The sequence below is a fragment of the Lepidochelys olivacea genome (assembly GCF_965140295.1).
Source record: "Lepidochelys olivacea isolate rLepOli2 genome assembly, chromosome: 9".
Taxonomy (NCBI): Eukaryota; Metazoa; Chordata; order Testudines; family Cheloniidae; genus Lepidochelys; species Lepidochelys olivacea.
The window spans coordinates 90,181,790-90,204,947 of NC_140419.1; the positions used below are offsets into that span (position 1 = coordinate 90,181,790).

Consider the following 23,158-nt stretch of genomic DNA (forward strand, 5'->3'; position numbering starts at 1 on the left):
GCAATATACATTGCAGGAGAAAAGCAACCAACTAATGGGTGGATGTGATTGGACCTGAAAAATCAATTATTTCCTTCTATTTTTACAGTAGGGTAAGCCTCTGAACAATTTAACAAGGATAAGAACAATTATACTGCTCCTTTCCACTTCTACAGCACCTTCTGGTTGAAGAGCTCAACACATTTGAAAAAACGCAAAGGAAATTAGCCTCCCACTGCCTGGGCGAGGTAGGAAACATGAATGATCTTTTAGAGAGAAGGAAATCAAGGCACACAGCTCCAACTTTTACCCTAACTTGCATCCCTCTGGGACACACAAACCAGGCCAGAATTTGACCCCTGGGCAATAAAGGGCCAGAGCCACTGACATCACTGGAGAGATGAATCGGGCCTTCCCTTCCTTGCCCAAGGTCCCACCCGGGCCTTGGGCCCAGACCCACATTCGGAGGCCAGACAGGCCATGAGCTGCTCTCGTCTGACCCCGGGTGGAACACAGGCCGGAGAGTTCCGCCCGGGGCACGGCCCCGTGGCTTAACCTCGCTACCGGGGCTGTGCAGAGCCCGAGCCCGAGCCCGAGCCCGGGGGGTCTCCATGGCTCCCGCTGCTTCTGACCACCCTGGCCCCTTAGTTCCCTGGTGGCAGCCCGCGGCTCCTCCCGGGTAGCGGCGGGATGCGGGGGCCGGAGCGGGCCGCGCCCCGGCTCGGTGGCTGGCTCCGCCCCGGGGGGGGCGGGGGGGAAGAAAGGGGAGGCGAACCCGGAAGTGCATGTGGCCGACGGGGGCTGGCGGAGCGGCGGCCTGAGGGGTAAGAGCGACCGCCGCGCGGGGGCACCGGGCCGCCGCTTCCCGCCCGACCCCAGCGCGGCGCGGTTGGGCCCGGTGGGGCGGGGCCGCCAACTGTGGCAAGCGCTGGGCTGGGGAGCGGGGAGCTGCCGGGGGCCAGGGCCAGGTGCTGTCAGCAGACGAGGGGGTGGTTGGGGGGCGCACCCCTCAGCCGGCAAGGGAGAAAAGGGGGGTAACTCGGGGAGGGTTAAGGACAGGCGCTGCTGAGTCAAAGGGGCGCTTTGGGCTGTCTGGAGCGGGACACGTTTCCCACCCAGGTGAGGGGAAGTGGGTGGGGAGCCCGCCCGTGGACAGGCCCCTGGCTGCAGACACCGTTTTCTACTCCATGCCGTGCGGGCATGCTCGGTGAGATCCGCAGCATGGCAAGCCACCCATCGCGACTAAACCCTTCCAGGGCTGCTAGCACCAGTTCATCCAAAACAAAGCTAGCAGTGGTGGGAAATGGGCCAGCAATGACCCTTGTTTAGACAAGATTTCAGGTAAAAACTCCAAGGAATACAGGGCTGGATCCTGCTCCCACTGACTCAGTGAGAATCCTGCCCATGACTTCAGGTGGAGTAATAATAGACCCATAAATGGCTGGAAAATGATCCCCTTTGCTACAGGACTTCCAGTGGTAGTTTGACTCTAGCAAATAATCTCCCTTCCCTGCCCTTTGACCACTAGCTCAGTGTCTGCTCTGGTGATGATCTCTGAAACTGAAAGACGAGGGTAGCTGTAGTGGTGAAAGCAGAGGTACTCCCTATATCCTCAAAAAGAAAAGGAGGACTTGTGGCACCTTAGAGACTAACCAATGTATTTGAGCATAAGCTTTCGTGAGCTACAGCTCACTTCGTCGGATGCTATTCTTATGGGTAACTTTTTATTCTTGTTTGCCCTAGCATCTTTTTTTTTTTTTTTTTAAGTGAATTTTAGTGCTTGTGAAATGTCCTGGCATGATAGCGCTGGCTGTTTCACCAATCTGCCTCAACCCTGACCAGGAGGGACCACCTATGGGAGAAGAAGGGACTTAAGTATCCATGACCCATTCTGTCTCTGACTCTCTGCTGAGCCTGCCTATAGGGTGCTGTTTATGGTATTTGTTGTGGACACTTGTCTTATAGCTGCTAACTGTGACAATTGAATTCATTTCACATATTACCAATGGTCAGGAGTCTGACTTCTATTCCCTGGTAACCCGAGCTGGATTTGAACAGGTGTCCTGTTGGATCAAGGCATTGTCATTATCCTGTGACAATTCCAGTTAATGGATAAAAAATATTAATTGTGATTAAAAAATTAATTGCATGATTAATCACACAGTTAAACAATAATAGAATATCATTTAAAAATATTTGTGGATGTTTTCTACATTTTCAAATATATTGATTTCAATTACAACACAGAATACAAAGTGTACAGTGCTCACTTTATATTTGATTACAAGTATTTGCACTGTAAAAAAACAAAAGAAATAGTATTTTTCAGTCCACCAAATACAACTACTGTACTGCAATCTCTTTATCATAAAAGTTGAACTTACAAATGTAGAATTATGCACAAAAAAACTGCATTCAAAAATAAAACAATGTAAAACTTTAGAGCCTGCAGGTCCACTCAGTCTGATGAAGGGTTATGTTCAATAACGATGCAAAGTAGTGCGGACTGACACATGTTCATTTTCATTATCTGAGTCAAATGCCACCAGCAGAAGGTTGATTTTCTTTTTTGGTGGTTCAGGTTCTGTAGTTTCTGCACCGGAGTGTTGTTCTTTTAAGGCTTTTGAAAGCATGCTCCACACTTCGTCCCTCTCAGATTTTGGAAAGCACTTCAGATTCTTAAACTTTGGGTCCAGTGCTGTAGCTATCTTTAGAAATCTCACACTGGTACCTTGTTTGCGTTCTGTCAAATCTGCAGTGAAAGTGTTCTTAAAATGCCATGTAAATTGCCTGTTCTCACTTTCTGGTGACATTGTAAATAAGAAGAGGGCAGCATTATCTCCTGTAAATGTAAACAAACTTGTTTGTCTTAGCGATTGGCTGAACAAGAAGTAGGACTGAGTGGACTTGTAGGCTCTGAAGTTTTATATTGTTTTGTTTTTGAGTGCAGTTATGTAACAACAAAAAATCTACATTTGTAAGTTGCACTTTCATGACAAAGACAAATTGCACTACAGTACTTGTATGAGGTGAATTGAAAAATACTATTTCTTATCATTTTTACAGGGCAAATATTTGTAATAAATAATATACGCTGATTTCAATTACAACACGGAATATAACATATATGAAAATGTAGAAAAACATCAAAATATTTAATAAATGTCAATTGGTATTCTATCGTTTAACAGTGCAATTAGAACTGCGATTAATCAAGATTAATTTTTTGAGTTAATCTTGTGAGTTAACTACGATTAATTGAGAGCCCTAATTTTTTCCCTACCCCAAAATGTCCAGCATTGAGTGCCTTTAGTGGAATACTCATCAGTCACGTGGATAGAAATAATTTTAACCATAGGTACAATTTACAATTATCTAACTTTTCTTAGAGCAACTTGTATGGACAGTCCCTGTCTCTTGAAACTCTGTCACCATCGAGACCTCTTTTCTAAAACGATTCATCAAATGAATGCTCCTGGCAACTCCAATGCCCTAGATGAACTCCTTATGCTGTTGGAGGAGGGAATTATTTTGACGTGTGCCATGACTGCCACTTACTAAATGTAGTTTTCTTTTAGTACCCATCTCCATAGTATCTAAACCATATCTAAAAACATGACTTACTATTAAAAACAACCCCATCACCTGGGAGTCCATATGCACCAGCAACAACCTGGAACACTTTAGGTATATACTAAAAAAACACATTGAAAGTTGGGGTCATAATCTTTGAGACCCTATTTTTGCCACTACTTGTGGTCGACTGGCTTTCCCCATTCCTCTTCAAGGATTACACTTTTTAGCAGCTTTCTCAATGGAGTGCTCCAGAATAGGTATTGCTTTTTCCCCAGTCATCTCTCACAAGGGGGCAGAAGGCTCTTTCCTGAATGGACATATCACAGTGACCTTGCCTCACAACAATCTGAAATTCAAACATCTCAATCTCTCAGAATACAGAGATAAATCAAACTAAAACCAAGGAGACAGCACATGTAACACATCTAGCCCTGTACAAGGCAAGAATTAAGCTCTCTAGGTACAGTTTGTGCTGCTACAGTGAAATATGTAATAGCTTACATGTCTAGGCTGTGCATCCTTCCTCTCTTTGTTGCAAGGGCAGCCTGTGGGTGAGGCAGCTTCTCCCCTCTCTCAAGAGCTGCCTTCTTCCTCTTGTCCTTTAAGATCCATGAAGATACTTAGGTGTTTAAGTATCAGGTATAGGCACCTAAGTCCCTGCTTTGGCTCCATTGTGACCCACAAAATTTCTGCCAAACCCTGTAGGCGCCTAAACTCACTCAGCACTGAAATTGTCAAGGTAAAAGTTTCCAAGGCACCAAGTTTCTGCCTCTGGGCATCCGCTCTGCTGCCTCCCTCTAAGCAGCCAGACTCCTGTCTTCTGCCTAAACCCCACAGTGATTCACAAACCAGGGGAAGATAGGTGACCAAATGCTTAAATCACATGCAGGGCCTGGTCCAGTAGGTGTACTCAGAGGCCTCCTACTAAACCAGATCCCAATCAGTGTCTCTTCAGTGGAGGTGGTGCTACTGCTACCCACCTTATAACTTTGAGCCTAGTAGTTAGAGCACTCACTGAGGATATGGGAGACTGAGGATCAATTCCCTCCTAATTACCAGAGAGGGAGAAAGAACTTGAACAGGGTCTCCCACCTCTCAGAAGAATGCTTGATCCACTGGGCTGTGAGATTTTCTGATGTGGGGGCTCTCCTGTTGAAGCTATTCCAGTGTGGTTAAATAATGAAAGCATGGCTAGGCCAGGGGAAATGTATCTTGCGTCTCCCACCTCCCAGATGGATGCCCTAACCACCAGACTGCAAGTTCATTTTCACTCTGCCCAATGACTGTTTAAGCCAAACAAGCATCAGAATATCCCATAGCTCAGTCGTTAGACCGCTCAGAGGTGGGAGCCAGATATATAAAAACCTCATTTTGTGTAGTGTCAGAAAGGGCATACATAATACCACCAGGTCTTGCTTAGCACTTTTCATCAAAGCACCTCACAAAGCTGAGTAAGTATCATTATCCCCATTCCCCACCCATGGATGAAGCACCTTACCCAGGGCCACCCTGCAGCAAAATTAGGAGTAGAACCCAGGTCATCTGAGGCTCAGTCTAGTGTTCTAGCCTCTGGGCCACACTATCTTCCTGCAGTAGTGTTTTATAGTTGGTATTGGTGCGGGTTAGGACCCTGATGGAAGAGCCAGGTTTGTTTGTCCATTGTTATATTTGGATGATTATCCAAAAACTATATAGTTTTTCTATACTACCTAAAAGAAATAGTATTAGACCTGATTTACAGAGGTACTGAGGACTCAACTCCCAGTAAAATAGGCCAATTAGGCCTATTCTAAACTTAAAAAGTTTTGCTTGTATAGCTATATCAGTATACCCTTCTAGTGAAAATGAAGCTAATACCATCAAAAAAGTTCTTTTGATAGTATGGCTTACAGCAGTGGTTCCCAATCTTGTTCTGCCGCTTGTGCAGGGAAAGCCCCTGGCAGGCCGGGCCGGTTTGTTTACCTGCCGCGTCCGCAGGTTCGGCTGTTCGCAGCGCCCAGTGGCCGCGGTTTGCTGCTCCAGGCCAATGGGAGCTGCTGGAAGCGGCGGCCAGTAAGTCCCTCGGCCCACGCCGCTTCCAGCAGCTCCCATTGGCCTGGAGCAGCAAACCACGGCCACTGGGAGCCGCGAACAGCCGAACCTGCGGACGCGGCAGGTAAACAAACCGGCCCGGCCCGCCAGGGGCTTTCCCTGCACAAGCGGCGGAACAAGTTTGGGAATCACTGGCTTATAGCAATTCAGTGAACGAAATAAGGTGTACTTGCAAAAGCACTTTTATGCTGGTATAGAAATGTCATGGAACGCTTCTAATTGACATTGCTATGCTGTCAGAAGATTCTAGTGTAGACATGGCCTTACTTTTCTGAGGTTTTATTGACCAGAATGTTGCAATTTGTGGGAAAATGGCACATGGTTATGCACTGGACTGTTCTGGATTATATGGCCTGCTGCACCCCACACCTTAGTCTTGTGGAAAATTACATTCTGTGCCAAGGCAAGATGTAGCAAAACGACAGAAAATAGTTTTTTTTAGAAAATAGTAGTTTATCTCAAAGAACACTGGACCAATATAGCTGTGAACACATCAACAGTGTTTGCTTTTTGCAGTAGTTTTGGTTTACGCAATAAATACCTTGGCTCTCTAACAAGAATGGGATTCAGCCTTACCTGTATAATGTACCAAAACTATACACATTTTTAATTTCAGAGATGAATTCCAATACAGTCAGCTTTGCCTGACAAAGCTTTGCTCGGTTCTGATCTAGCACAATTCCTCAATAACAGCAGTGCAGCGCTCCAGCCTCTGTTCTAGATACTGCTCCATGAGAATACTGATCTTTTTACCTGCAAGATCGGGCCCTCATGCTAACTTCTCTAAGAGAGCACGCAAGACCTGCTTCTTGTTGGTACTCTGATTCACTAGGCCGTTTCTTGCACTGAAGTCTACATCATCTTGAAAGTATACACACTCTGGAGGCAAAGAAGCATTCCAGGAATAATGGCTGCATGGAAGTGCTCTGCTACAATTCTCTTTGGGGTTTTTGAATATTGTTTAAACTGTACAGTCTCTTGAGTTTCTTGAGCCCCTCTTTGTGTATATCTTTCTCTTGGTTTGAGCTGTATCTCTGATAAGATAATAGCTGAGAATTTTTTTTCCAACTGCAGCAAGACCTATGGACCTGATTATATGATCAGGTGCTGGCATTTGTTGTAAGGGATAGAGACACAGGTGGTGGTTTTGCCTACTTTCCTGTTTTCTTTTCCCCTTCCTTGCAATGTGGGTTGTGGAATCTCAGAAGTGAGACAGTTGGCTAAGATTTCCCTGAAAGCTTCTAGCCACTTAAATACTTGATGAAAACCTGAGAAGATTGACGTATCTGTGTTGTGTGTAAAGACTGCACATAAGCTTGGTATTTTAGAAGAAATCATACAAAATATAAGTAAGTCAGAGTTTGTTAAATTCCAGTACAGAGCAGGAAGACAGTTTTGGGAGCCTTGGGGAAGGAACACTTCCTACTGTGTAGAAAAATGGAGGCCCTGGACAATTTTTACAGGGTCTTGCTATTCATCGCTTGGCGGCACCTTCTCGTAGCTCATCTAGGGAATTATTTCTCCACATCCTGTCCAGCAGTCACGCAGTCCATTGCTTTAGTCACTCGCTCTGCAGCTGCTCTCCCACTACTCTGGAGCTGTTTTTCAAGGTTGGGTGACAAATTATATATGTGTTGTTCATTATGATGCTATGGAATCCTCCTTCTAAGGGATCCTGAGTTTATCTTGTTTTTATAGTTTTAAAAATAATGCTAACCAAGTACTGGAAACTTTCAATTTGCATGTTGACAACCATTCCAAATTGGCAAATTTTAGATTGCTGTAACAGTTTGATATTTCCAGCTGCAGTAGAGTTCCATTTCTGGAGAATAACTCCATACAGTTCTTCTGTTAGAAGGAATTTTAAAAGTGAAAGTTGGATATCCCATTTAAAGATCCTTCATTGCTATTGGATCCCTGAATAGGTCTGTATCTAGGCTTAATTTAATTTTCTCATTGAATCTGGTGAATATCCAAAAATCATTCGCTGAATACCACTGTCATAACATGTGTGATTTCTTCATATTTGCTAAATTTATGGACATGTCTTAAAACATCGTTCCTCAGAGTCCAATCCAGCCTTTCCTGTTTGTATTAACCTCATTCTGAGATCCAGGGTTAATTTTTTATCAATAGTGGCCCCAGTCTTGAGCCCACCTTTATTAATGATTTCTACACCAATCTCTTCACTCCAGGCAGTGTTTTGTTGTTAAACGGTGCTTTTGCATTGCTTCAAGCCTAATCTTCCCAACTGGCTAAGATTGTGTGGTTTATCTGGTAAATTTGGTTGGGTTAAGATCTAGAGCTTGACTAACAGCATTTCTTTCTTGGCATAGATAGATTCTAGCAATATTACATTTCCTTTGAAGTTTGGAATATTCTGTAAAAATCCATCTGCATATAAATGTCCGGTCTCCAGAACACTCTCATGAATTCAATTAGGACAACATATTTTGTGCTGTTCATATTGATTTCTGGATTCATCCACATGGATGATTTTATATATTAATACAAGCTAAATTGCAAGCATTTAGACAATATGAGACCGATTTCCCTTGTGTGAATAGATTGTATTACTTTAATGGTAGAGGTTTTAGACGTTTCTTCTCAGTCCTTCACCAGCCACACATTTCAGTGGTATTATTCCTTAGCCAGTATAAGGTTTGTATGTTAGTACAAAGCATTGTGAAATATGTCATTGGGGAAACAATATCTTTTCTTCACTTCCTGCTTCAGGATGTTTATATATAGTTGTAAAGATATAATTAGCATTTCCAGTTTTATTTTTAAGATAAATTATAGATTAAAAAAAAGTTTGTCTGATTTAGCGGTTGGTTCAACCAGCAGTAAATTAACCTATTTTTTCCCCTTTGTGAGAAGAGAAGATTCAGTTAGATAAGGAAAGAACTGAAGACAAACTAGTCTGTACAAACTTGTCAGAACCCCGGCCTTGATGGCATCTTGGTGGAATTCCAGAAGGTTACAAGAACAGTTAATAACCAGTTTATTATACCTTTATGAATCAGCAGTGAAGGATAATTTATTAGCACAGAGTGTAAGAACTCATCTTATCTCACTGATTCTGATGCTTAAAAAGGACCCTGAATGATGGATGAACGATCACCTGACTTCCCTAATAAAGATTGCAAAATCCTAGCCGAGGTGCTTGCTGACATATTTCAGTCAAATCTGGTAAAACTTGTCCATCAGAAACAAGGCCATTTAAGAACAGGCTATCCAGCAATTGTGCCAGATTGCTCTTAGATTTGATTAATTTATTCCTGGTCATAATACATAGAGCAAATTATTATTTAGCAATTTATCTAACCTAGTTCAAGTAATGACTGCATTTTTATTTTAATTGGAAAAGAATATTGCTGTTAGGAATGTATTTAAGTTCATTTTTGTTTGGTTACTATTTTTAACTCCTTCCTGTGCTGTTTGTACACTGATGTGGGAGAATGTATTCCAGGGGTTTTGCCTTGACTTACTGATCTCTCTTGAGGCTCTGACAGGCATGTTGCAGTAGAATGTTGACTCTTGTTTTTATATTAGTTTGATGATAGAAAAGCTGGAGTTAGAATCTTTTGATCATACATCTTACTAGGTATGTTTATTCACACAATTTATTTGCGTTATAATTTAAATTATAGACTAGTGTAAATTTACAGTATAATTTTTCTTAATAATTTCCTCTGAATGTTAAATGAAATTATATCCAAAGATAGTCACTTAAATTTTGCAGTAGAGGATATTTTTACCCTTTTTACTCCATGTCTTCTAGCTTAACATGGTTTTAATTATTTTTCTAAAGGGTATTGGACACAATGACAATCACTGTAGTGTATGATAACTCTGAAGCTATGGAGCTCTGTGCTTCTCAGCATCTGTATCTTAAACCAGTAGCAAAACTGACTATCAATGTGGTGTTTCCAGAACACACAGAATCTACTCGATCTTTCTCTAAGTGGGAAGTGATGGACAAGCTGAAGAACATGATTTGTCCAGACCAATTTACTACTGTTAGGGTTTCAAAGAGCACTAAGGATTTCATTCGATTTGAGGGAGAGGCAGAAACTAAAAGGTTGATCCTCACACTTAAGGAAAAACTGCATGGAAAGGTAATAAAACTGAATGGTTTCAAAGATGACTTGCAAGTGATGGCCACCGAGGCACACACTGACTTTCCAACTCCACAAGAGTGGGCATCTTACCTGAATAAAAGAGAGATTACGAATGAAGACCTTACTGAGCAAACCGCTGATATTCCTGATTGCATCTATTTTGAAGGTTTGCCATGCAAATGGTTTGCACTAAAGGGCTCAAATAATGAAAAGCCAAGTGAAGATGTTTTAAGAGTGGTGTTCGAAAGCTTTGGAAAGATCAAGAACATAGATATCCCTATGCTTGACCCTTATAGAGAAGAAATGGTGGGAGGAAATTTAAATAACTTCCTTTTTGGAGGTCTACAGACATTTGAAGCTTTTATCCAGTACCAAGAGTATACGGCTTTTGTGAAAGCTATGGAGTCACTTAGGGGAATGAAGCTGATGTTTAAAGGGGATGATGGAAAAGCTCTGGCATGTAACATGAAGGTAAGCATCACTGGCTATATCTTTTGATACTGCCAATGCTATATTTGCCCAAATACAGTACCATAAAGACTTCCATAGTAGTCAAATATCAGAAACGGTACAGCAGAAAAGTGTAAAATTCCCTGGCCCAACCAAGACTTATCTGCTGAGACTGCCATGAAGGTCATTACTGCTATTTGAAATCTAAAAAAAAAAAAAAAGACAAATTGGGAACTTTTTGCTAGCCAGTGTAAACATTTAAATGATGGATACTTGAGGTGGGAATTTAGACCTGGAGCGCTGCTGTTTGGGAGAGGGAATAGATGGATGGCTCTCACAGCTATTCATGCTCATAGTCCCCCACCTAGCAAATAAAGCTCTGACTTTTTTGCTGGTCCATTCTCACTGAGTTAAGGTTCACAGATGAGCCAGCCACAAGGATGTCTCTTCAGAAGCAGCATTCACTCTGGTTTGTTTGCATAAAGATTTTGGTTTGTATGGATTTGCTGCTTGGTTGAGTATTGTTGACCTCTCAATCCAGATTTTAGTGAAGATTTTCACCCTTTAGTATGACTGTGACCTGGAAAAAGTATTTGCTTGTTGATTTCCTGAAACCTTTTTCTCCACTGGTAAAATAAAAGTGAAAAGTTACCAAGTTTATGAATCAATTAGATGAGCACTGGAGCTGAAAGGAATGCAGTCAAGACTTGGAGGAGTTGTTCTGAAGACATTGGTTTCTGCATTGGTAAACCCCAAGCAGAGTCAGCAATAGCCTTCCTTTCTGCCTTTTTACAAAAAATGTTCACAGTCACTTTGAACCTGTACTAGCAGGATGTATCCTTGCTTCTCTTGGCACTGTGCTTTGATTAAGGTGGATATAGTGAATAATGTTGGAGGATGGATTTGTTTGTGGCATACCCTGTGTCACGCTGTGAAAGGAAATTGGAGAGCTGCATGCTCACAAAAGCTCATAGCTGCTTAGCAGCGTTCATCTAAAAGTCAGATTTAGTCATTGAGATAAGCCTGGTTCCAAGAATTTTGCTCAGCACAAGCATTTAAATTATCTCTGATTCTTGAATATGTAGCAGTCATTACACAGTGGTTTAGAAATCATGCTCCAAATGACTTGGTTTCCCAGCTTGGATAAAATGCTGTTTGCGTGGATGTTTTCTTTTAATGTCACCACAGCATCACATTGAGTTAAACAGTTCTCAACAGACAGTCTCCCCTTCTGTACCAACCAGCCCACCGTAATCCACTGATGGTTTAAAGTCAGGCAAATGCTTGACCAAGAAGATGTGGCTCACACAGTGCACTTAAAATAAGTCAGCCTGTCAGACAGAGGGAATGCAACAGCCAGGAATTCTCCACTGAAAATGCCCAGCCTCCAATCCCCAAAATTGAACATTTACAGGCTGTCAAAGGTGTATTGTCACAGTTTTTGAGCCTCTAATGGCACAAGGTAAGGAGACATTTGTGAGTAATGCTTATGGTAACATTTGAGAACAGGACATAGCTATTCGTGTGAATTCTGCAGGTCATATTCCAGTCTCCTCAGCTAGAAAGTGGCAGAAAGAAACACTCATGTTTCAAATATAATTGTGCAGAAATAGATTAGAGACTTTCTAAGTTGTATAGGCTGTTTGTGTTTTATTTGTGTAAATAAGGTGACCCAGTAGATTGACAGGTTTGTGGTCTTTTTTAGGGCTGTTGATTAATCGCAGTTAACTCATGTGATTAACTCAAAAAAATTAATCACGATTAATCACCGTTTTAATCGCACTGTTAAACAATAGAATACCAATTGAAATTTATTAAATATTTTGATGTTTTCTACATTTTCATATTGTATTCTATGTTGTAATTGAAATTAAAGTGTATATTATTTTTGATTACAAATATTTGCACTGTAAAAATGATAAAAAGAAATAGTATTTTTCAGTTCACCTCATACAAGTAGTGCAGTGCAATCTCTTTGTCGTGAAAGTGCAACTTACAAGTGTTGACTTTTTTTTGTTACATAACCACTCTAAAACAAAACAATGTAAAACTTTAGCGCCAACAAGTCCATTCGGTCCTACTTCTTGTTCAGCCAATCGCTAAAACAAGCAAGTTTGTTTTCATTTACAGAAGATAGTGCTGCCCTCTTCTTATTTACAGTGTCACCAGAAAATGAGGACAGGCATTTGCATGGCATTTCAGTAGCCGGCCTTGCAAGGTATTTACATGCCAGATATGCTAAAGATTCGTATGCCCCTCCATGCGTTGGCCTCCGTTCCAGAAGACATGCTTCCATGCTGATGACGCTCGTTCAAAAAAAATGTGTCAATTAAATTTGTGACTGAACTCCTTGGGGGAGAAATGTAAGTCCCCCTGCTGTTTTACCCGCATTCTGCCATATATTTCATGTTACAGCAGTCTCGGATGATGACCCAGCACATGTTGTTCATTTTAAGAACGCTCTCACTGCAGATTTGATAAAATGTAAAGAAGGTACCAATGTGAGATTTCTAAAGATAGCTACAGCACTTGATGCAAGGTTTAAGAATCTTCAGTGCCTTCCAAAATCTGAGAGGGATGAGGAGTGGAGCATGCTTTCAGAAGTCTTAAAAGAGCAACACTCCGATGCGGAAACTACAGAACCCGAACCACCAAAAAAGAAAATCAACCTTCTGTTGGTGGCATCTGACTCAGATGATGAAAATGAACATGCGTTGGTCGCATTGCTTTTTTCAGTATCATAGAATATCAGGGTTGGAAGGGACCTCAGGAAGTCATCTAGTCCAACCCCCTGCTCAAAGCAGGACCAATCCCCGATTTTTGCCCCGATCCCTAAATGGCCCCCTCAAGGATTGAACTCACAACCCTGGGTTTAGCAGGCCAATGCTCAAACCACTGAGCTTTGGATTGTTATTGAGCAGAACCAGCAGTGCAAGTAGGCTGGTATGCTCCTGTACGCCATACTGGCAAGCTATTTATAGCCAGTACAGCATACCCCAAAAAACACAGCAGCAGGAGAGAGCTGGGGGCTCTGCTCCTTTCCCCGCTGGGAGGGGCAGCAGCGGGGAAAGGAGCATAACGCCAGCAGCTCCTCCAGTGGCTCTACTGCTGACCCCCAGTGTCACACTGCCCCTCCCCCCCAGCCCTGTCTCTGGCGCAGCAGCAGGAGGAGGACAGAGCCCCCACCCCAGCCTTCACTCCAGGTACCATGGGATGGATGTGGGGAGGGGACGGGGAGAGCATGGGGGCCCTGGGCTGGGAGGAGTCACAGAGGGAGGTAACATGCTCCCCTTAGCTGGTGCGCCGGCCCCCCCCCCCCGTACTGGTAAGACATGGATTTTACTTGCACCACTGAGAAGAACCCATCAGCATGGACGCATGTCCCCTGGAATGGTGGTTGAAGCATGAAGAGACATATGAATCTTTAGCGAATCTGAAATGTAAATATCTTGTGACACCGGCTACAACAGTGCCATGAGAATGCCTGGTCTCACTTTCAGGTGATGATGTAAACAAGAAGCGGGCAGCATTATCTCCTGCAAATGTAAACAAACTTGTTTGTCTGAGCGATTGACTGAACAAGAAGTAGGACTCAGTGGACTTGCAGGCTCTAAAATTTTACTTTGTTTTACTTTTGAATGCAGTTTTTTTTTAATACATAATTCTACATTTGTAAGTTCAAATTCATGATAAAGAGATTGCACTACAGTACTTGTATTAGGTGAACTGAAAAATACTATTTTTTTTGTTTTTTTACAGTGCAAATACTTGTAATCAAATATAAAGTGAGCACTGTACACTTTGTATTCTGTGTTATAACTGAAATCAGTATATTTGAAAAGGCAGAAAACACCCAAAAATATTTAAATAAATGGTATTCTGTTATTGTTTAACAGTGCGATTAATCGCATGATTAATCACAATTAATATTTTTAATTGCACGATTAATCACAATTTTTTAAATTGCTTGACAGCCCTAGTCTCTTCATCATTCATGAACAATCCTGCCTTCTAATTCTGTTTCTTCTGGAACAGGTGACTTTTGATACAACCAAACATTTCAGCAAAGGAGCCATCAAAAAGAGAAGGCTGGAAAGACAAAAGCTGCAAGAGCTAGAGCAAGAAAGAAAAAGGGAAAAAAAGAAAGAGGAAGAGGAGGCTGCAAGGTGAGAAACTTGTTTTGAAGGAGTGTTCTACTTTCTTTACATTTACTCCACATCTTGCTCCCAACAGAATCTCAAGAGAGGAACACCCAATACAATAGCCCCAAACCTAGATAATGTTAAGGGTTAGATAATGTTAAAATGAAAGCTGAATATTGTCTAATTCATATGGTGTGACAAAAAAAAAAAAAGCATAGTATCTTCAATTATGTAGGTGTCACATAAACGGAACTAGATTAAGAGAAAAAAGAACAGGAGGACTTGTGGCACCTTAGAGACTAACAAATTTATTTGAGCACAAACTTTCGTGAGCTACAGCTCACTTCATCGAATTAAGAGAGGAGTAGTAGACCTACACAGTGTATAGAAAAAGGGGATTGTGATTGGAGAAGTGGTCTTGAGCTGTCTAGACATCTGCCAGACCCTCTCAATTAAAAACACTATGTGCCCTTGTTGCTCCCTCTCCTGTATCTCTCCTCTTACAGATCCAGGATTTGTTTTTCTTTCAGTCACTCTAGTAATCTATCAAACTCTGTTTAAAAGTTTGTTTTAAACTGTGTGAAGACCTAAGGCAGGGATCGGCAACTTTTGGCTCACTGCCTGCCAGGGTAAGCCCCCTGGCGGGCCGGTGTGTTTACTTGCCGTGTCCGCAGGTTCAGCCGGTCGTGGCTCCCACTGGCCATGGTTTGCTGCTCCAGACCAATGGGGGCTGCGGGAAGCGGCATGGGATGTGCTGGCCATGGCCTGGAGCAGTGAACTGTGGCCAGTGGGAGCCGCGATCGGCCGAACCTGCGGACGTGACAGGTAAACAGCCCCCCCACCAACAGGCTTACCCTGGCAGGCCATGGGCCAAAGGTTGCTGATCCCTGGCCTAAGGAGTCCTTTCTGCAGTGGAAATGTAGATCGGTAAATAGCTGAGACAAGATCAGCCCAGGAAGGTGGCAAATCATCCTCCTGGCCATGTTTCCAGTGGCTGAACATATGGTTACAGAAATGTATTGACTGCTCAAAGATTAAAGGTAAATCTTAGATCAGTTGTATTACTCAAAGCGGTCCTCACCAGATCACTAACAATGTGCCCTGTAGTGGAAAGGGCAGCAAAACAGCATATTTTAACAGTTTTAACAGCGAGGGTAGCCTACGGTCAGTTTGGATATGTGCTTAATCATAGAATCCTAGATAGGTAGGGCTGGAAGGGACCTGAGGAAACCCAGGGAGCCGGTTGGCATCTTGTTTGTAGTATTTCATGATTGCTGTAACACCACAAAGTAGTGGTGTCATGCACCCTAGCTGTGTCCTGAAGTAAAATTAATATACAGTATAGAACATAGGAAGGATTCCACATGCCTCAGCCTTGGCTGGAGAGTCCCAGTGTGTAAGCGATCCCTCCTCATTGCTATTATCTTGAAGGCAGTGTTGTCAGATGTATCTGAACTATCACACTGTATTAAGTTCCTACTTCTATAGGGAGTGTTTAGCATCTACCCTATCTGCCACTGGAAATTATTCCATGAATATATCCATTGATGTAGAAACGAGAGTCGAAATGCTAAATCTAGCAACTCTGATGCAATATCTCTAAATCTATCACCAAATTTAATACCCATATTACTTGAATTTTTCTTCAAAATATTTAGTTTTTATACATTGACTTCTAGGACAGTTTTGTGTGCATAAGGAATGCAGGATTAGGTCCAAAAGTTTGTGAACCTTAGTTATTGGTGTTAACTGAAGATGAAGGAGAAGGGGGCAAATCATTCTCTAGCTGTGACCTGGAAGAGACTATAATATGAACAACCTCTGTGTTCTTTAGCGAGAGGTAGATTATTATTAGAAGAGTCTTAAGAGTACAAGAGAAACTCAAACTGTCCTAAATCTTTGCATCTATTGGATGTATGTTGGTTGTATGCCATTAACTTTAAAACGTGCTACCCTAGGCACAAGGATTTCTTGATTGTAACAGCAAATGGATTCCTAGCATTGAGTCACTTGCTGTTAGCACACTAAAATCCTACTTTTCACCCTCCAGGGGTTAACATGTAAAATGAGTGTCATCTAAATTGTCCCATATTAATAATTACCTAGAAAAAGACGTGATGATGAAAAAAATGCTCGAGAAAGAAAAAGGAAGGCTAAGCTCAAGAGGAGAGAACACAGGCAGATAGATCGGGATGAGAAACGCCCAAGAAAGCAGCAGAAGGTAACAGCTGAAGAAGAGCAGTGGCCAGAGAATATGCCTGAATGGGAAGAGAGGAAATATCTACTAGCTCAGAGAAGAGTGGAGTCTATAAGGCTGCTTACCGTGCTGTTAAGCCGAGTAAAAGTAAGAATATTTTTAAAAAATATTCTGTTTTAAAGGATGTTTAGTAGAGCTTGAAAAATTTACCAGAAAGCTGATGGCCAGAGGCTGATGAGAAGGATGACTTGGAGTTGGGGAAATGCTAGCAAGGCCTAATAGCAAACCCCTAGTGATAATCTAGCCCTTCTTCACATATGAATATAAGGGAAAAGGTGTTGGGATTCAGTCCCTGCTTGAGGCTTCATCTTTTGGATCAGTCTCTGTCCAGTAGGTGTCTGGTAAATTGAATCAGTTCCCAGGTTCTCATTGTCATGTTGAAAAGAAGAAAGGCTACTTCTATTATAATCCTGCCCCAGCATCCTGTGAGATAGTCTCTGCTATTTTTGGGCCCTCTTGTCCCATAAATAGCTCCAGTTATTGCCCTGCTGCTCAGAGCTTCCCCAACAGCAGAGTAAAATTGACATGCATCCTGTCAGTTTCACTGCTGCCCAGGGAATACAGCATATCCAAAGTAAGGCTAACACACCTTTTGTCAGTTTCACTCTGCTGATGCTTTGGGATAATCAGAGCAAGAGAGGCAGTACTGGAGGTGTTTGTCTACCTGCTCACTGTATTGATTTGTATTTGAAGGATTATCTTCTTAGCTACATGGACTAGAAACTTTTTAAAATGAAAGCTTAAATACTGCAGTAATTATTAATGTAGGCTACATCACTTGCCAGGGAAAGCTTACTACTGGCCACTGACAAGTGGATTTTTTTCAACCCCTGATGTTTAATATTTCTTACAGTACTTAGGAACCCCCATCAACAAGCACCTGCTAGAGGCCACACCAGCCAATCTGTGTGAGTTAGTGCTCTTTAAAACTAACTGGCAGCAGAACATTTTAAATTCTTTAGAAGGTGCGGGTGTCTTAAACAAACCTTTTTTAAAGGGTGAGGAACTAGCCAGAAAAGATTTGGAGAGAGATGTAGGGCCTTTTAATCCCTTGGTTACATTTGCAGCTGTTACAAAATAGTGTAATTTAAAGCAGTTTATCTAATAATTCTTAGATAAGATATTCAATTTACAAAAGTGCAGCACTTTACTTTAGCGGAATTAGCAAAGTTAGTGCCATGCTATAGTCAAAGTGGGTGAATAAAATGATTTTTGTAGTGGATGCAAATCAGGTAAAAGCAGCAAGGTTAGCTCAATATAGCCAATGACTTTTATTGAAAGGGCAAATATTCTAGCTAATTAATCCTGTGACATAGTGAGTACCCTCAACTTTCACAGAAAAGCTGCAGAACCTTATATAATCATGGCCTGCATTAGATACAGTAGGTCAGATTCTGCCGTTATACCTGGACAGCTGCCCTGACTTGAGCAAAATTGCACTGCCTGTAAGTTAGTTCACAATTTAGCTTGGTATAGTTTCGCTACAAATTTTGTCTGTTACATTCATATTGTAATTTTTCTCTTTGATTTTATTTAAAGGATTTTGCACAGTTGACCGGCCAAAAAGTGGAGCCCTTGCTGCACCCTGAAGATATAAGAAAGGATTGCTTTCCTGAGACAGAGTTACAAAATGCAGACAGAGCAGAGCAGAGAGAATCCCATTATCTTCTACACAAAAAACTGAAGGATAAGAAAAAATTTAGGAGTCAGTTCTTCCAAACGGTTAACACCTCTTTTAGTGAGGAAGAGGTGCGAACTAATCTGCCTGCATCACCTTGTCATCTTGTAAGAACGATCTTAAATGATCCAACTGCAACAGCAAGCACTGGTAAATTAACTGGCAGGGATGATTACAGCTCCTCTGACGGTGGGTCTTTACAGATTACAGTTACTCAAGACTGCAAGGTTATAGAATCTCTTGAGAGAGAGGACTTTCCCCCTTTGAAGACATTACACTCTGGAAAAGTGTCTGGTACAGGGTACTGCAAAAAGCAAAAGATTTATGAAACTGATGAGTTTATACATTATTTATTAAACTATTATCAAACTCCAAGCTACGCACGTGTCTGCCTAGAGCCAAAAAGCACCGTTAGCAAGTCTTGGTGGCAGAGGATAGTGTCTGATAATGGGAATGGCTTTCAGATCAACTTGAAGAACAAATACGGGCAACGCTTTACAGAAGTGAGTTTTGTACAAAACCTTGACAAGGGAAATTGTAGCGGGGATGATAATTATAGATGGGAGATCACAATTCGGAAATCTGAGCCTACAGAGAGTGTGTCAAAAAACAAGGCCTATGCTGGAGGGTTTACAAAAAAGTTCCAAGTACAGTGGAATGATTCACTTGACATTGCTAACTTACCATATGCTGAATTTAAAAATTCTTCTTTTGGAAGCATTAATACTAGTCATGATAAAGAATCCAATCAAGACAATAAAAGAAGAGTAGTTGCCCCACCATATAAACACTCAGGCTCTGCATACAAATTAAAGGATTTAATGGAAGAGATCAGTAGTGATTCTGAGTATTTCAGTGAGGCAAAGAGAACAGAAAGAAGATATAAAGATGTTTACAGTGATGGCAATAAAGCATGCTCCCTCCCAAGAGAGATGGAGAGAAAATTCCTTGTCTGTGTTAAAAATGTAGGTCAAAGTTATTCAGAAAATGAATCCAGCAAATGTAGCTTCTGTTCAAATTCTACCCATGGTGGCTTGACAAAGCAGTGTAGACATAAGCTTAAAAAATCATTCAAGAGGTGCAGTAGTAAATTGAGACACGAAGGGCGAAAAAGTGAGTGGAAATCCAATGAAGAGGTGATAAATACCCACAAAAAGAAGAAAAAGAGAAAAAAGCTCTCCCCTAACATTTTACCTGATGAACATGGCTTCTCTGAAATGGATAGTTGGAGACGGTTGGAATCTCTAAAAAAGATACAGAGAAAATGTAGCAAAATGTTTCACCATAAGATGAAATTCAAAACACTTCATGTGATGGCAGCAGCATCATCAAAAGATGCCATTCATACTGATGCCATTCATACTGATGCCTCTCTGCTGCAGAGATCTCGCCAAAGGGCAGGTGAGGTGGGGGAAGTGAAATAGAACCAAGATGACACTCCTCAATTTGACAGGTTTAAGGATTCTGTGCAAAATTATGGTTACTGACACAATCACTCTGGCAGTCAAGCTCACCTAACTGTTGAAAGTAGTTTAGAAGGAGGAGATGCTGATTCCTCTGACACCTAAAGGACTTGACAGTCTGTTAGTTCAGCAGCACTCTTTGGGGTGGGAGCCTGGACCACAGCACCATGCCTGGGCCCTGCAGGGTGCCTACTTGCATTTGAGTGGCTGTGAGAGTATGCTGTAGTTACACCCCTGTGCAGGGCTCCTGTCTTTATGCACCTAAGCAGCCAGGTTAAAAGTGGCCTGGAGATGATACCTTTGTCTAGGTACTGCTTCTCCTGGTGGCAGAAGCCACCGTCATTCTTATTTATCCTGGACCTGGGAACCTAAGAAATTCTGCTGCTGAAGTGAAGCAAGAAGAGGCTCCCAAGGACTTGGTCTAAGGTTTAAATTAATAAAAGGGGAGAGCGAGGGACCAATCAGCTCCCCTCCTTCTCTGGCTGGCTAATAGATGAGAGCCTTTGGAGGAGGGGCCATCCTGCATTTCCACAGTATCTGCTCCCCCCATGCCTCTGGGACTGTCCCAATCACTGCCATCAAGTTTCTACCTGTTGAGCTGGGTGAGTTGCAGTCTTCTCTTGGCAGTGAAAGATTTGCAAAGAACTATGTAAAAGCTGAATAGTAGTATTTGTCCACCAAACTGGCTGGCAGTGTATCTATCGCAAATATATGCCTGTCTTGTTACACTTGTTAAGATTTGTTGGGGATAAATTGTGCACAACCACCAGCTCATCACATTTTGGAAGGAGAATATGTGCAATTCTGAAGATCAGTAAAATAATGTGGTGGCTAAAATTACAGTTCTAGAGACACATTACTATAGAAAAATTAACTGGGAAAGAACACCGCGTTCAGCACAGGTGGGGATGAAAATATTGTTTGAACTGACTGAGGCACTATACAATTGGCCTTCTGATCTCCCAACAGGAATGAAATAATTCTCCCTTTTGGCTTTCCCCTTTGAATCTTGATTCAGTCTATTATGCTTTAGCTACAAGACTGCATCACTCCAGCATCTTTTTTCTGGGAAAATCTCCTTCAAATAACTTATTTTTTCTCCTTATCTACAGGAGATGAGAGGAAATTAACACTGAGGAAAGAGATGGATGCAGATGTTGGAGGATGTCTTGTTTCCTGTTGAGTTAACAAATCCATGCTCTGATGCTGTCTGTGGAGCAGAACCCAAAAGAGAATGCTAATTAGTTGCTAGCTAATGGCAATGGGACTTTGAAGCTGCTCACAAAAGCTTCTACCCCGGCTCTCCCCCCAAAAAGGCCTTTTATATGGCTCTAAGAAGTGAACTGTAAGGCCAGGTCTTTAGTGATTATAAGCAGTCTAAGATAGTCTGTTTTGTTTAGACTCCTTTAATGCATGCTGGAGCGGTAGGACAGTGAAACAATCAAGTTAGTATAAGCTCCAAAAATAGAATCTGTAAGGATTTGGCATTGATATGAAACAAGACCAAAGCTATTGTGAACCAACTGCTGAGAGTTTTGAAGCTTAATGGGTTGAAGCCTCTGAGTGGCACCCAGCTAAGTCCAGGGGAGCCATAAAACATTTGCATTCTGGTATCTAGTAATTATTATACAGTTGAATTGATTGTGCACAAACCACTTATACACAGATGGAATAAATCTTTTAAGTACCCATATATTCAGAGTGCCTCCTCAGTCATATTGTTAATATGATGGGATGGCAAGAGGGTGGGGTATGGCAACCTTGCAATTCAGTTGTCGGGAGAGGGGTGGGGGGTGAAAACTTGCACAGTGTATTTCTAAATTTGAGAAAATACACCCTAGTACATTTTAACCTTCTCCGAGCAGCTACACTGAGAGAGTTCCTCAGCATTCCGTTAAAATTCTAGGAATGAGCCAGAAAACTTGACATTTTCCTGGGCTGATCTAAATCATTACACTGCCACTACATTTAGCATTCCTGAGATGTTGAGTGAGGATATTCCAAACAAAGCTCTAAACGTTGAACAATGAAAGGAGATGATTTCAGCATGCTGACCATCAGCATGAAAGGTTACCTTCAATACAGGGTGAAAATTGCTTGCAGGATTTCTAAGACGGGCCTTTCTGGAGGCACAAGCAGTGAGACAGCTACTTAGTTTAAGGTAGCTTACAGATAATTCCCAGAGAAGACTTCATTTTCAAAACGTTGCTAACTTTTATAAATCTCTGCTGCATGGAGACATGTGAAAATGCAGACTAGAAGCTTGACCTAGTATCTACATTTATTCAGTTCTCTCTCTTTAGCAGATAGCCACAGCTGCTCTTGGACAAAGTCCCTCATGAAGATGTAGATGGAAATGGAACAGATTCTGGTCTGAATTTAGACCAACATACTTACTGTTTCAGGTTTCATTTTAGTATGCTTTATTTATTACATGTCAAGATACTAAATGTAATGTAGCTGCCTTCATTACACAGCATATCATTCATGTTTGTAACCTCTGCTCTAATAAAGTAGTCGTAAAAATGTTTGCAGTTAATCATTCATGTTATATTGTGTTTCCCACCGCATTGTTCAATAGTGGTGACTTCTGCAGCCTTCTAAGCCAGGTTTTACCCCAGTCTATTTATTGTTAAAAACATGTTCATATGTTGAGTGCCTTTTTCAGGTTCACAGTAATCAATGACAAATGGTTGCTACTCAAACTACTGTTATGTATAACACCTTTTTGGTTGAAGACAGCTTCTTGCTGAGAATATCGTCTATATACTTTGGAAAATGTATCATCCCCCCCCCCCCGCTTTTTAAATAGTTGTAATGAAGACCAACTATTGCAATTGTTTACCATGTAAATATCTCTGTTCCACTGTAGTGGCATAAGTGTTTTTCCTCTATGCAATATTTACAGCCACAAAAAGCAAACTTTTCCCCCACTGATCCTGAAATGGCTATTTATGTACATAGGCTTAGGCACATTGCATTATATAATTCACACACTTACAGGTAAGGAAGTGACTTTATCTAGAACTGGAACGAAATATTTCTTAAGTGTAATTTTATGATGGTTTTGCACCATGCTGTTGTCCTACTTAAAAGCAAATAAATATATTGATTCTATACTTGCTTTTTGCACCACCTAGATTCATTTACAAACAAGCAAATCCTGAATTTAAAATGTCCAATTTAGATAATAAAACACAAATAAAGTGAATAAAATGTAATATGTGCACTTTAAAATGAAAATGCCAATCTGATTGGTTTTACTTCATCATATTAAGATATGAAATAACTTTAGACATAATTTCAGCAAACTCTTTCCTTAGTAGTTTATAGATTGAATTGTTTAGATCCTACCCCCAGGTATTTTTTATTATTAATTTCCTTACCTTTCTTCCCAG

At 41.5% G+C, this 23,158-nt stretch overlaps 1 protein-coding gene across 5 annotated transcripts; it reads left to right on the forward strand.

Moving 5' to 3' along the window:
* Window positions 1–749: 749 nt before the first annotated feature.
* On the forward strand, window positions 750–22,288 carry LOC311526761 (A-kinase anchor protein 17B-like). 5 transcript variants are annotated; one of them, XM_084640134.1, is made up of 7 exons: window positions 750–803; window positions 1,747–1,916; window positions 9,461–10,241; window positions 14,256–14,386; window positions 16,469–16,706; window positions 18,159–19,698; window positions 20,873–22,288. In XM_084640134.1, the coding sequence occupies exons 2-7, from the start codon at window positions 1,861–1,863 to the stop codon at window positions 20,941–20,943; spliced, it is 2,817 nt and encodes a 938-aa protein (XP_084496260.1). In that variant the 5' UTR covers window positions 750–803; window positions 1,747–1,860; the 3' UTR covers window positions 20,944–22,288. The 5 variants fall into 5 exon arrangements, 4 of the variants coding, with proteins under 4 accessions (XP_084496260.1, XP_084496261.1, XP_084496262.1 ...); XM_084640135.1 differs by having other exon boundaries at window positions 1,747–1,904; XM_084640136.1 differs by lacking the exon at window positions 1,747–1,916 and having other exon boundaries at window positions 767–803.
* The last annotated feature ends 870 nt before the right edge of the window (window positions 22,289–23,158 follow it).

Bases quoted from the DNA above. Each gene is read 5' to 3' on its own strand.
- LOC311526761 (XM_084640133.1), top strand. From the start codon at position 7,084: ATGGAGGCCCTGGACAATTTTTACAGGGTCTTGCTATTCATCGCTTGG. The intron at 7,257-9,460 runs GTTGGGTGACAA...ATTTTTCTAAAG, and splicing joins CTCTGGAGCTGTTTTTCAAG to GGTATTGGACACAATGACAA. The intron at 19,699-20,872 runs GTGAGGTGGGGG...CCTTATCTACAG, and splicing joins GAGATCTCGCCAAAGGGCAG to GAGATGAGAGGAAATTAACA.